The sequence below is a fragment of the Poecilia mexicana genome, unplaced genomic scaffold (assembly GCF_051168715.1).
Source record: "Poecilia mexicana isolate PSO_F unplaced genomic scaffold, ASM5116871v1 scaffold_17, whole genome shotgun sequence".
In the NCBI taxonomy this organism is placed as follows: Eukaryota; Metazoa; Chordata; class Actinopteri; order Cyprinodontiformes; family Poeciliidae; genus Poecilia; species Poecilia mexicana.
Genome location: NW_028263386.1, coordinates 19,236,796 through 19,251,251, shown reverse-complemented (window position 1 = coordinate 19,251,251; position 14,456 = coordinate 19,236,796). Strand labels below are relative to the sequence as shown.

Here is a 14,456-nt window from a genome sequence, read left to right as displayed (position 1 = left end):
GGTTAATTGGGGTCCCTCTAAATTCTCCTTAGGTGTGAATGTGTGTGCATGGTTGTCCGTCTCTATGTTCCCCCTGCGACAATGATGGCGATCTGTCCAGGGGCGTTAACCCGCTCGCCCCCGATGTTCAACTGGCGAACGATTCGGAGTAATGTTTCGTCCGAAACGTTACCCTCTGTGAGGGCACCTGTTCGGGGGGATACTCACAGGGGGCTGAGGGTTAAAGTGAATGATGAATGAATGTTTTACCTCACATTCAAAAAATAACATTTTTCAAATAAAAATATTTGTTTACACGATTGTTCCATCAGAAATGGACGTGTTTGACCCTGTTCTATGTGACAACACCGCCCTCTGGTGGTCTTGTTTTGTTCCTCCTACTCATGGACTTTCACTGGCGACATTCTGTTAAGTTCTGTCCTCTGTTCTGATTTGCTTGATGACTTTAAATTGCCCCTTTTCCACCGGCAATAGAAACAACCCGGTTCGGCTCGGCTCGGCTCTATTTCGGAGTGACCGCGTTTCCACCGGTGTTATGCCCAGAAACTCATGCCTGCCCAGCAATGAAGCTTCAAACTGCTTTGCCACCTAGAGACCAAGCAGGCTGTGGATATAAGCAACACTTCGGGTGTCGTTGTCTCCCATCACTCCCTGATGGGACCGTCTCGTTGCAGAGAAACAAGCTCAGGGCTCCCGTTAGTCATTATCGTGAGTTAAGATTTTCACGAAAGTAAAATGCTCGTTTTTGTGGCGCATCTGTATCTTATTTTGAAGGGATATGTAAAAGTTACCATAGCGACCAGAGTCTTAGCGTTTGGGCAGTGGTCGAGAGGAGATGAGTAGAGCTTGTGAGTCTTAAGTCTGGTTTAGACGGCAAGACTTAAGAATTGTCGGCCGATTCTCCAAACCTCTGTGACCACAGAGCTGATAAAAGTCCAACAGGTTCGATCGGTTCGTGTGTCCAAGGCAGGAGGAACCACCACACGAACATCCCGATTCCAGAGGATAATCCAGTAAAACCCCCAACATAGCATACGGGAATTTAGAATAACCAAACACGGATGACGATGTAGTTCAATAGTGACAGTTTGTGGAGTCATTTTAAGAGATAAAAGACGTAACAAAAAGAAAAGGCGGTGGATAAAAGACGACGGGAGCAGCCGCTCTATTTGCTGCACTATGATTTGGAGGTGAATATGTTTTTTCATAGTTAACATTTTTAACTGAATAAACATAAACATATATAATAACGACCTTTACATAAAATAATAAACATTTCCACATATCATCTCCGATATCCACTGGACTCTCAGTTGCGCGATATGTCAGCTGTTTGGGATTCCCCTCTGTTCTTACGTCACCGCGCTTTCTGATTGGCTACATGTCACATTCAGCAGGTTGCAATCTCGTTCCCAGTCAGGGTAAACCCCACAGGCTGCGAAAAAAAGCCGAAGACAACCCAAATTAGGTATATTCAGGATTTATGCAGAAGCCTTATCTGCCGGTTCACCTCCCTCCCTCCCCGGCCGCAGCAAAATTTTCCAAGTCTTCACCGGTCCGTGGTAATAAAAAGGTTGGGGACCACTGCTTTAAAGGGATTTTTATACTGACCAACATACAGAGGTGCATAACATAAGCTTTAATATTTCACAAATAAATATGAGTGAATAGTGGTGCATGATGTATTCAATCCTTTTTAATATACCATATCTAAATAAGATATAGTGTAAAACACTAACAATCAGTAAATAGTGTGCAACGTGGTGTTAGCATGAGTATATCTGAGCAGTGGAAGACATTGTAAGACAAGAATTAGAAGAAATGCCATAAGCCATGTAGCAAAGATGATGTGGTTAGATGAGAAATAAAGAAATAAAGTATTTATATGATTTATGTTTACAGCTCTCCATCCGGTCTGACTCAGAGTGTTTGGAAAGAAGTATGGGAAAATTCTTTTTTCCCAATGAATAAACCTGATGGAGACTCCAAGAGACTTGTAAGATACAGAAAATAAGGAACCAAGCATTTCTGTAATTAAAACCAACTCGTGTTTCTTGAATCTTTTTGGTTCTGGTTTAGTTAGCCCAACATTTAAACATGAGCCAAAAAAAAAAGAGAAAGGAACTCACTGAAAGTTTTTTCCTGATGACTTCTAGTTTCTCAGCAGCTTCTAGTAAATCGCCATTAGCCTGAGAAAGACACATCCTCTTCATCTCCACCTGGCAGGATACCTGGACAAACACACATACTTCATATCTTATCGAGTAAAATGAATCTCAAACGCAATTATCTTCACCGTGAATAAAATATAAACTAGAGGAGGTGATGCACTTACAAAGATCTATCCAAGGCAGCACAAAATTTAGGGAGAAGCACATCTGTCAATAACAACTCAAACCCATCACCTTTCACTTAGCTTTGGGTGAAAGGACATATTTGTTGCAGCTGGGGTTTCTGTGTGCACCTCATGGAAGTGGATGATGTTGATCACCCAGGCACAGAGGCCAGCAGCGGCTGAGGACTTCTGTCGCACAAACTCTGGGTTGAACTCTGGGTCTTTGAGGTAGTCGTCTCTTACGCACCTCACAGTGGCCTCGGGGATGTGCTCTTTGTCAAAGTTCACCAACGCCTGCAGGAAGTCATCGATCTGGACAGCGACATATTTCACAGATCAGAACAACAACAACGCGGTTCTGCAAAGATTCTATTCTGATTCCTGCATGCACTATTTTTTAATCGGACTTAAGAAGGCTCATGAGGAAACAGACGATATGAAGGATGCCCTCCTGTACGTTTCGGTTCGACGAACATCATGCAATGCTTCACCTTGCTCATGACCATCTTGGAGGCCTTCCAGCTGCGATCTTTGGGGATTCGGCCCTGAGGGGACAGCAGCACCAGGACGGCTGCCGAGACGTTGGCGACAATAGCTGGAGGGTTGGGAAACGTCCTGAGCTCCGTCAGATTCAACTGGATCGCACAGATATACAAGAACACATGTGCTTGTGACTTTGTCTTTTGCATTTTGAAACTGAAAGACGTCAAATAATTTATTAACAACGTGACATTTGATAAATGCATCAATTACAGAGTGAGGTAAACTGAGTTTATTTGGATTTACTACCCTATTGAGCGTGTTAAGAGCTGTGTTAGCTGCTTGTAGAGCGGGTTCAGCTTTGGCCAAGTCGTCCTCTGTCTCCTGTTGCTGCTTTGTCACACTAGCTTGAATTGCTTCCACCTAAATAATTATGAAAAATTACAGATTATCTATAGTGCCACTCTGCTTCCCCTTAACTGCAGACATGAAGTAGCTACATATATAATCTGGTGAAAGTCATCCAATTTAAACAGAAGCAAAAGTCAAATGTTTTTACCTTCTTAGAGAAAAGAAAGTGATATTAAATAAACCTTATACTGTGTTGTACTAATAATAATTAGCTGGTGCCAAATTGTCGGCTGTTTTAACCCTTTCATGCATAGTGGCCACTACACTGGACAGCTGTCTAAAAGCCATCTTCTTGTGCTTCTTGTGGATATTTATGTTATAAATGCACACAGACCACTGAAGTGGACACTAATGCAAATACACCATCAACTACTGGCCATCGGCTGCAAATGCAAGAAATTATTTTTGTTAAATCCAGTATGGCCGACAGACAAAAAAAGCATGCCAACCGACCCGGTCTCTCCTTCTACTGTAGACGACTCTTGCAGGTAAAAAAAAAAAAAAATATTGTGACATCAGATAACCCCTAAAGATCAATACTACTGATGTATTCTTCAAATAACTTTGTATTTGGAGAAAATTCCAATTGATCACATAAAAATAAATAAATAAAAAACTTTTTTTTTTACAAATTTTTTTTCCTACAAAGGATCATAATTCATGCATGAAAGGGTTAAAGAAGCATAAATAGGATTCACAATAACTGGGAAACAGCTTGAAAGCTCATAAAGACCATTATGTCACACATTCTACACCTTTTGCTCCTCGGCGTCAGCCACAGCCCTCTCTTGGTTAAGCTTGTCAGTCTGTTGTCCTATCTTGGCAATCAGAGCTTCGATATCCGAGTTCCTTTGCCACAGCTCCACTTCCTGCACTGCTAACTTCGCCTTGAGATCCTCCACCTAGCAAATATAAATACTTTAAACAATTAAAAAAGAGCAGAAACTTATTTTAGTATTCTCTTTGTATCGTGCTCATTTTCTGACCTGTGACGCAGTGTTCTTGAGTTTCTGCAGTCCGTTCTCTAGCCTGTCCATTTTCTGGGACAGCTCCCTGCGTTTCTTCCCCAGCAGGTTGTCGTACAGCTTCATGAACTCGAGGAAACTCTTCGGAGTGGTGTAGTTGAAGTGCTTCTCATTCTGCTGGTACTTAACGCTCACCTTTCAAAGAGCCAACCGGTTAATCACGCTCATAAAAGGACATGGAGATCGATCATCTCTAATGAGCTTTGCTGTTTTTCTCACCTCATTGACACTCGTATGAGCGTAGGAGATGAAGTCACTAATGGAGACCCTTATTTCAGGCTGTGCAGAATGAGCATGGGAGTAGATTGAGAAAGTAAATACAAAACAGTATCAAACTTAAATTATGTTTTGGTTTGCTAAAAATATGAGCATACAACTCTTCTACCATATTTATGTGAACTTTCTTACATATTAACATAAAGCAACCCAAAAATTGAGTTTGTTCTATGTTGTTTTTTTAGGTCACAAACCAGCATAAAAACACAGCACAACTAAAAATGAAAACTGGAAGAACGGTAGGAAGAAAGCTATTGTTGAATCAAAGTTATATTCGGTTCCATATACAGTTTAGCCACAAACCATGAAGGAAGGGGACAGCAATGTGTAGAAAGCAAGTCTCTGCTCATATGAGAGAAATTAGGATTAAATGTTGCCAGTGAAGGAGAGCTAAAACATCACAACCACCTGGTGATGGCAGTTTCACGCTGTGGGGATCGAGGGAATAAACTAAATGGTTTCCAAATTTCTTGTAGTCATTATTGCTGTTAAAGGCATTTTAAATATTGACTTATGGGGCTTGAAGACAAGAGTGTTCCTCACTTGATGCACGATAATGTGTTGGCCAACCATATAAAATCCCACTAATTAATTCTGATTTTACTCATTGTAGTGTGACGAAATGTGAAAAAGGTCATTTGTTATTACCGCTTTTTGGAGGCGTTACTGAACTTTAATATGTTCTCACCTCCAGTCCCGGTATCTTGTCTATGAATGTAGTGCTGACGGACTGCAGAGCAAGTTGAGGCCAGGGGTGAAACCAGTCGATTGCGGTGCAGTTAACCAGAGCTGGAAACTTGCGCGCGCGTGTACGCAACGTGAATCCAACTGGTGAGAAACATAAGACCACCTGAAGAAAAGAAACGACTTGAAAACATTAGTTAAAGAAGCGTAAGCAAGAACTGGTGAGATGTGAAGTATTTAAATTGAATGGACGGGATTTTAGACCTTAAGCTGTCTTCTTATTCGCTCAATAAAGAAGCTCCAGCAATTGTCTCTGCTGTCTATGAGTCCTAACCCCCTTAGCTCCATGCGGATCGATGCTACAATCATATCCACTTCCTCATCGTTGAACAAGTCAGGAATGTCTCCTGAAACACAGACATATATGCAAAGAATCTATTTTTTTCCTACTATTGCCTAAAACATAAAATAAATAACCTGCTGTGATCGAAAAAGTCGTCTGAATCAAAAATCGTAAAATAGTTTACAGCTATCGAAAAATGGTCCAGTTCTGAGATTTTTTTTTTTTTTCATTTTGTTTTATCGTCTAGCCTTATTTAAAGATCCTTGCTATGCTGAACATTATATAAAAAAAAAAATCACTAGGCTAAACATCCAAATATAGCTGATCACATCTGATAACCTTGGCGCCTTAAAAGAACAGTAAACAAACCTGAGGCCAGCATATCATTGATGAGCACCAGGAAGCGTTCATCTGGAATCTGGGCATCGGTATGTAAGAATACCGTTCCAATGTTTTTCACTCCCACTTTTATGTACAAGGCAGCTATATCACTCTGCAGATTGTTCAAACATAGATATATTAAATAAAAGTGAGAAAGACAATGAAAATATTGTTACTTTCTGACATGGTCGTAAGAAAAGAAGCTCAAAAATGGGCGACAGACTTTGATGTGTTTTGTTTTTGGTGTGTTCACCTTCAGGTCATTGATGCCATATCCTTTCCGTAGTGTGATCTGAAAGACCTCCAGCGAGCTGAGAAAAGCAGCCAGTCGACACAGACTCTGCTTTCCGCTGCCGCCTACCCCCACCAGCAGGGCGTTACCATAAGGGGCCTCCAGGATGCGACTGATCCGACAACTGAATCAAAACAGAAGAACTGAACACTAATTGCCTGGCCGGTATAGGTCGATAGCTAAAGCTGACAAACAGGAGTCTGCGCAAGTTTCTTACATATGTTGGACGGCTTCTTCAAACAGCACTAGGTCCATGACGGCATGAAGCTCGTTATAATGCTCCAAAGCATCAGCCAGTGTCTTCTGAAGCTTCTCCCAGTCTGAAGCCTGACAATTGAGAAAACAACAAAGTTGCTTAAAAACAGCAGCTGGTTACCCTTTTAAAGAGAAAGTTACTCAGTTAGCAAATTATGATGCAACTATTCTGAGGAGGGACATGACGGCATAATTTCAGCCCCAAGATCTCAGAGTGATGGCAAACTGTTCTCGCTTAGGAGTCTGTTAGAAACTACCTCATTGGTTTGCAGGAGCTTTACGAAGTGCAGATTGAAGAGGCTGTGAGTTTTATGACCCACATGAGTGAATAATGTCATACCTGGTGATAACGTGGCTCTCCTACTCCCTGGAAAAAGTGAGAGTACACCAAAGGCTGATGGATAAACATGGAGTCATCTATTCCCTGAAAAGAAACGACTGAAAGAGTGGAAATATATTTTCCATTGTCTGTTTTCTTATCTTTGAAAATGCTTACATTTCCAGAAAATTTCTTGACCGTGCAAGGAATCTTATTATAAAGATAAAAGCATTCGTCCTTACCTCAAAGTATCTTTTCCCGGTGTCCAGCAATATTTTATTAAAGAGTTCAACATCCTTCTCCTCCATCAGCTTGTCAGAGTAGACTCTGGAGCTCTCATGGAGCCACAGATGGACCAGGTCCGTGGGATAACGGATACATTCTGGTAGGGCAAAGAGGACACCCTATGCAAAAAGAAATCATGGAAAAAAACATCAGATTACATTTAATAAAAGTACTAATTTTGCTGAATGAACTGAGCAATCTAAATCTCCAGGTATTTGCTTTTTTTTCCTTAATTTTTAAAGTTTCCTTTGAATAAACAACATAGTTGTTTCATTTGGAAGAGGATCAAATAACGGTGTATTTTCTACCTGGAATATATTGGAGAGGTCTCTCAGGTTGAAGATATAATGGAAGCGTATGGCTGTTGGGAGAAAGTTCTGGCTAATCTTTTGATGAAGACAGATAGCTGCCTAGATGAGAAAAAAACGACAACGACGAAAGAAAAACTAAAGATTTGTCTACTGAAACATGAATAAGTAGACAAATGTTGCTCTGAAGCCGGCGGTGAACCTGAATGAGGGTTCCAACCGAACGAGAGACTCCAAAGCTGAATCCTCCTTGGAGGAAGTGAGCCGACAGGATGCTGGAGAAGATGGTAGCCAATGCGTCAGCACCAGGGAAATGTACTGCAAACACTGCAAAATGTCTCTGGAAAAGAAAAAAAAGAAACATATTTCTGTTACAACTATTACAAATGTTCAACTTTTTAAACTACAATCTTTCAAACTGCCAATATAATGGTGAATAAAGGATTCAGTAAAAAGTCTGTGACCGACTGTACCTGCAATCTGGGGTTGATGGAGAAGCTTCCAGCTGTCGGGTTCATGCAGGTGATATACTGGCAGTTGTGTATTTCCTTCAAGACCAGCCTCTGTCTGTCATACCTACGACAGTTCAGTAATTTGGATTTAGATAAACCACCACACTCTGGACTGAACTATAGCTATAAATTTAAACAGCGGCGCTGTTTGGTTGTCTTGCAATACTTACCAGTGACTATAGTCAAGATGCTGGCGAATGAGTGTGTGTGGTTGGACAGTCCCGTAAGCGTCCACCTCAGGCATGTTGAGGTCATCTATGAAGTAGATGAGCCTCTTAGCGGTAGGAGGAGCAAATTTTCGCCCAGCTTTTTTCTCCAGAGGTTTCTCCAGAACACCTGAAGGACATGGAGAGACTTAGAAAATAAGCCATCATTTGGCACATATCACATTTTAGCCGCCAACGTGTGAATGGAACGAGCTGCAACATTTGTCACATTGCAACCACAAACTGTAATGTATTTTCTGGGATTTTATGTGATTGACCAACACAAAGTATTACATAACTTTCAACTGGAAATAAAATCACATCCTTCAATTTCTTTTGCACGCTTAAAAGATCTAAAAAGTGTGGCCTGCAGTGTTTTCAAAACCTTTTTATTTTGATAATCCTGAACAAAATCCAGTGCAACCAAATGATTATTCACACACACACAAAAAAGCAGCTGAGGGGATTGTTGTAACTAGAGGAATGGCAGAAATTCACAATGTGTGAGGATCTGCTAACAGTTCACTATTTGTGTGAGTTTGCAACAGGCCATCTGGGGGACAAAGCAAGCATTAAGAAAAAGGTGCTCTGGTCACACAGGTGTACATCATCCTCACAGTCACAATCACCATGGCAACACAGAATAGGGAAGTCGGAAAAAGGTGATAGGAATCTGGAAGGAGCTACCTGTAGATCAGTCCTAGAAGAAAACATGTTACAACGAACAAAAGATTTATGACAGAGGAAAAGGTTCAACTTTAAAACTGAACATGCAGCTTAGTAAAGTTTTTTTTAACAAGGCTTGAAACGTAATGGTCACAGATACCATCCATCCAATCTGTCTGGGAAAAAAAATAGCAAAGCTTTCAGTAATTAGATGTACAAAGTCAGAAGAGGCATACCATCAAAGACTGGCAGCTGTAGCAAAAAGTGGCTCTATAATGTGCATACGTGAAAACTATTCTTCTATGTCACAATGCACTAATTCTTAATAGACTACCCGCATAAAAATCAATTAACATACATTGAAGTCTGTAGCTAACAAGACAAACATGTAGGGAGTTTGAATACTTCTGCAAGGCGCGGTAATTCTTCTAAACTCATCATACTTCCAGTCTTGGCTTCGGTTTGATAATCCAGCATTGTCTTGTAACCATTTCTAGTTTTGTAGCGGTTCTTACGTTGCAGCATTGCTGATGTGGTGTAATAATTGAAGGGCACTTTTGCCACCATGAAGTTTTCTTTCAGTTTGGTGACTTTATCAGACACCAGGATGGTTTTGCCCACGCCTGCGTTGCCCACCAACATGACAGGTTTTCCTTTTTGCAGCAGCAAGTCCATGAAGTACGTGAGACAGATGGTTTCTGGGGTGTGAACCAGCACTGTCTGAAAATAGACGTTACATGTTGCCCTGAATCAATGACTTTGACACTGACGCGTAGAGTATTTGTAATCACAATCACAAACCTGCAACGGGACATCAGGTTCCAGCTCAAACGGCACCATTTTCTCACTCCAAGGTGTAAACTTTTTTGTCTCGGAATCGATGTAATAGTCAAAGACTGAGCCTTGAGAAGGAAACTTTACAGCTCTCATCTCTTTGGACCACCAGCGGCTGAACTCAGTGCGGTAATCATTCAGCTGGAATGGATATAATCGAAACACAATTGTGTGAAGTGGTTTAATAATGTGTGCTGATGTCAGTTCATGATCATGCGATTACTTGATCACTACACACATGATCCTGAAAGAGAGCGCCTCCGAAGGCCCAGACACAGGCGAAGACAAAGTAGATCTCATACAGTTCTCGGGGGGAGTCTGGTGGAGTGTTGTCCTCTGTCAACAGGCAGTCCAGCAAGGAGCAGAGAGTCTGATTGACCAAAAGATAGAGATGCTACAGTGTACTTGAAGAGACAACAAAAAAGAGCCTCTGACTCGGTGTTATTGAGAAGACCAACCTGTACCATGCTGTTTTCTGGAATGGGGGTGATGGTTTTGAGGTTACAGCGGACTTGCTCCAAGCAGTAAGGCACATACTTATCAAACAGAATGGTGAGGTTGGCCCGCTCTGATTGGGCCTGTCGGGTATCTATCCAACTTGCCACGTACCTGTGAAATGCGCTGTGTAAATCAAAAACCGAAAGCCCGAAAAACAACCAATGCATACTTTATGGCAGGGGTCCCCAAACTACGGCCCGCGGGCCGGATCCGGCCCGCCACGTCATTTGGTCCGGCCCCCTGAACAATGCCGGATCCGGCCCGCCTCCTCATACCAGAGAGCATTCAGTGTTTTTTTTCATATATTGTATTTTCCGGTTTATATGTGGATTTTTCTTCAACCACCAGGGGGCTTTTGAGCAGAAGTGAAACTAACTTTCCCTCAATGGAATATATACTAGTCAGTCCCAGTCACCGTTTCACTCACGGTTTTTTCCATTTGCATTCTGGGTAAAAATCTATCTAAAAGCGCCTCCTACCCCCCCCCCCCCCCACCCCCGACAAGAATTTTCTAAGGTTTCTTTCTACAAAACCTGAGACCGGCCCCCAACTAGACAAAGGAACAGCTATGTGGCCCTCGCAGGAAAAAGTTTGGGGACCCCTGCTTTATGGTGTGAGTTTAGGGTTATCTCTGGAGTCTTACGAGCTCCAGCCGAGGTCCTGTGGGTTGACGAAGAGTATTCCTGCCCTGGACACCGTGGCTGGGGTAGCCGCCCTCAGATGGGAGATCTCAAAGAGCAGACGCATGGAGGAAGACAAACTGATCCGTTCATTGCTGGCCAGAGTCAGAACCTGAGGAGTAAGAGGACTGGAAGTATAAGTATGTGGTATAAGCTGAAAAAACACCATCCCAATTCAGTGACTTGGAATGAAATATAAATAAAAACATGCCTAAAATGTATAAGGTGGTTTTCTCTTACTACTGTAAACATATATTGTAGCAAATTAACAAGGAGTGATGTCTCACTTTATTGTCATCCATAACTGTGTTGAGAGACTCAATCCACATGGGGTCAATGTCCCCATCTAAAACTATCCATTTTGGTCCATCTTGGGTCACTGAGGTCAACTCCCTCATGGTGTTGGAAAAAAGACCTAATGAAAGAAATAATGAGTTTCAAATAGAGCAAAATCTATTTCTGCTCATCAAACAACAAAAAAAAACCCTAATGTTTATATCACGTTTCAGTAATTCTCAAAGGTTTAGGAATTAACTATGCTATGAACTGGAATAACTCAAATTTAACGGGCGGGGGTCATTTAACATGATCGATGTTTATTTTGACTATAATCTGTGTTTATTAAATTCTTTGTAAAAAAAAAAAAAAGTGTTTAAGCTTCTCACCATCTTTCCACTCTCTGGTAGCAGGATGCAGATATCCAAACAACTCATCTGTGGTTACAGCTTTGGGGTTGATATCAGTCCATACTGACTTCTTCTTCGTGATAGAATATGTCCTGTGGAGGGTCTTCAAGATCTGCAAAATAAACAAAAAAACAAAAGTCAAAAATGTGACAACACATAAAGAAAACAACTCTTCCGTCACTGTTAATTTAATAAAATAACATATGTCAACAGATGTGTCGATTAGGTACAAGGTAAGCAGTTAAAACACTTGAAAAGTCTTTAAAAATGAAAACAAAAAATTTGTTTTGTTTTTATTGCCATTGATGAAGTTATTAACCTGACTTTTTCCAGTTCCAGGCCCACCCACGACAAACACAGAATGCCTTACAGCAAGCAGCTCCTCCAACTGAGTCACCTGCACACACACAAACAAGCAAATATTAACTGCAGCACTTCATACAGTTAAACAAACACAGTCCGATATAACTTCAAAGTGGAAGAAAATGTTAACATTTTAAATTTTTCACATTTCACTTGACTCCCACAGTGTGCATATGTGCGTGTGCTTGCATGTGGAGTGCATCCCACTCTCCATTTTTACGGTGGCCGACAGGTGCAAATGCGCAGCAAAAGAGAAAACATGCAAACAAAAGAAAAGACACCCCCCCGAATCAAATGCAGCAAACAAAAAAGAAAACACCCCCGAATTAGAAAACACCCCCGAATCAAATGCAGCAAACAAAAAAGAAAACACCCCCGAATTAGAAAACACCCCCGAATTAAATGCAGCAAACAAAAAAGAAAACACCCCCGAATTAGAAAACACCCCCGAATTAGAAAACACCCCCGAATTAAATGCAGCAAACAAAAAAGAAAACACCCCCGAATTAGAAAACACCCCCGAATGAAATGCAGCAAACAAAAAAGAAGACACCCCCGAATTAGAAAACACCCCCGAATTAGAAAACACCCCCGAATTAGAAAACACCCCCGAATGAAATGCAGCAAACAAAAAAGAAAACACCCCCGAATTAGAAAACACCCCCGAATTAGAAAACACCCCCGAATTAGAAAACACCCCCGAATGAAATGCAGCAAACAAAAAGTGTTGAAAACGGAAGTGCTCCAGACCACTATGCGAAGTCTAACAAAAAATAGCTGTGTCCGAATTCAGGCTCTGCATCCTTTCAAGGGCCCTGAGAAACTGATCCTTCGAAGCATAGACATAATAAAAGAGTACACCCTCCCCCCCACGATTGGCTGCTCCGGCGCAAATACACTTTGCTTTGCTCAACCAAAGAGAGACAGCAGGCGCAAATCGTGACACCGCACCTCGTACTGGCACTTCCGGTGGCAGGTCTGACACCTGCCACAAGTGCCACTGCGTTCGGCTGACTTCGGCTGACCTCGGCACCTCTTACTGGCACTTCCGCTGACACCTGCCACAAGTGCCACTGCCTTCGGGACTAGCTGCCAGAGTTGCCACTGCGTTCGGCTGACTTCGGCTGACCTCGGCACCTCGTACTGGCACTTCCGGTGGCAGGTCTGACACCTGCCACAAGTGCCACTGCGTTCGGGATTAGCTGCCAGTGCTGCCGCTGCGTTCGGCTGACTTCGGCTGACCTCGGCACCTCTTACTGGCACTTCCGCTGACACCTGCCACAAGTGCCACTGCTTTCGGGACTAGCTGCCAGAGTTGCCACTGTGTTCGGGTGACTTCGGCTGACTTCGGCTGACCTCGGCACCTCTTACTGGCACTTCCTCTGACACCTGCCATTAGTGTCACTGTTTTCGGGTCTAGCTGTCAGTGTTGCCACTGCGTTCGGCTGACTTCGGCTGACTTCGGCACCTTCCAAGGGTTGCCACGACCTCATACTGGCACCTCCCACGCCTCACGGACCCCTCTCGCCTATTTTTGCTCACGAGATTTAGGGCGGCCATCTTATAGCGTTCGACCGCTCCACTCAGCGTTATATGTTTAACAGGCACAATGACGTATTTGAACATTTAATCTTTCATAACACGCTGTTTTGTTACTGGAAACCTTATACATGCAGCCATATTTATAAACAGTTGTATTTTTAAAGTATTTTTAATTGTATTATACATACTTCAGCATATTTAAATATGCTTAGTGGGGAAAACAATAGAATAGAAATATAATATTCTTTGGTGACAGCTTCTGTGTCAGAATTAATATGAATGAATTTATAATTAATGAAAATAATGGTGGATCTGGCACAAAGTATTGCATTTCTTGTTAAGTATTCTGTTCCCTTAAAAAAAGCAAATATGCCCTGGTCTATTTTTTATACAGTCTCAAATTTCAGTTTCCAATAAACAGCCTCAGTGAAAACATGTTGACAGTTGCCATAAGCTGTCACTTGTGCCACGGGCTTCTGGGTAAGGTGCCACTTGTGCCACCTTACCACTGGGTAAGGTGACACAAGTAAGGTGGCCATGGGTGCCACAGGCTGCTAACCTCATTCTCTATCTGTTTCAGACAGAATGTAGCATATGAATAACTTTAGATCAAACAAATAGAAATAAAATATATCTTAATTACAACATAATTCTCATACATATTTAAATATACAGCCGGTGTTCAGACTTAAACAGAGAAAGACAACTCCTGCGCTTTCAGATGGGACCTCTTCTGCAACAGGTGATAATAACTACCAGTAGGTACCTACCACTACAACTGACACTCGGTTGCCATGGTATGTCAGTGCTGACAAGCTCCTGTCAGTTCCGGATTATAATTATTTTCATACAATGACCTTAATATAATGCTATTGATTATTAAACCGGGTAAGTTCACTAATATTGACTTATTAGTTAACATTTCTGACAGTGGCAACATGAGATATTGACAATTCCAGAGTGACATTATGTTCAGCCTGGTTCCATGACAGTGCACAGGATGTCATAAGTTATAGTGGCTGCCTGGTCTATTATCTAATAGACCAGGCAGCCACTATAACTTTCAGTGTTTTTT

At 41.9% G+C, this 14,456-nt stretch overlaps 1 protein-coding gene across 1 annotated transcript in view; it reads right to left on the bottom strand.

Annotated features, from left to right (window-relative positions):
• Positions 1–14,456, bottom strand: part of dnah9l (dynein, axonemal, heavy polypeptide 9 like) — a 39,468-nt gene that overhangs the window by 9,751 nt on the left and 15,261 nt on the right. The window contains exons 29-55 of the mRNA XM_088015040.1: positions 11,796–11,873; positions 11,456–11,588; positions 11,078–11,205; positions 10,754–10,902; positions 10,071–10,221; positions 9,851–9,982; positions 9,580–9,753; positions 9,294–9,498; positions 8,077–8,242; positions 7,868–7,970; positions 7,597–7,734; positions 7,395–7,496; positions 7,044–7,205; positions 6,823–6,906; positions 6,445–6,554; positions 6,189–6,351; positions 5,924–6,047; positions 5,476–5,618; positions 5,216–5,377; positions 4,471–4,530; positions 4,213–4,386; positions 3,982–4,128; positions 3,125–3,238; positions 2,827–2,970; positions 2,465–2,647; positions 2,336–2,341; positions 2,130–2,231 (exon numbers count right to left, since the gene is read on the bottom strand). Of these exons, the coding sequence (XP_087871166.1) occupies positions 2,130–2,231; positions 2,336–2,341; positions 2,465–2,647; positions 2,827–2,970; positions 3,125–3,238; positions 3,982–4,128; positions 4,213–4,386; positions 4,471–4,530; positions 5,216–5,377; positions 5,476–5,618; positions 5,924–6,047; positions 6,189–6,351; positions 6,445–6,554; positions 6,823–6,906; positions 7,044–7,205; positions 7,395–7,496; positions 7,597–7,734; positions 7,868–7,970; positions 8,077–8,242; positions 9,294–9,498; positions 9,580–9,753; positions 9,851–9,982; positions 10,071–10,221; positions 10,754–10,902; positions 11,078–11,205; positions 11,456–11,588; positions 11,796–11,873 (3,537 nt within the window). The remainder of the gene's footprint in view (positions 1–2,129; positions 2,232–2,335; positions 2,342–2,464; positions 2,648–2,826; positions 2,971–3,124; positions 3,239–3,981; positions 4,129–4,212; positions 4,387–4,470; positions 4,531–5,215; positions 5,378–5,475; positions 5,619–5,923; positions 6,048–6,188; positions 6,352–6,444; positions 6,555–6,822; positions 6,907–7,043; positions 7,206–7,394; positions 7,497–7,596; positions 7,735–7,867; positions 7,971–8,076; positions 8,243–9,293; positions 9,499–9,579; positions 9,754–9,850; positions 9,983–10,070; positions 10,222–10,753; positions 10,903–11,077; positions 11,206–11,455; positions 11,589–11,795; positions 11,874–14,456) is intronic.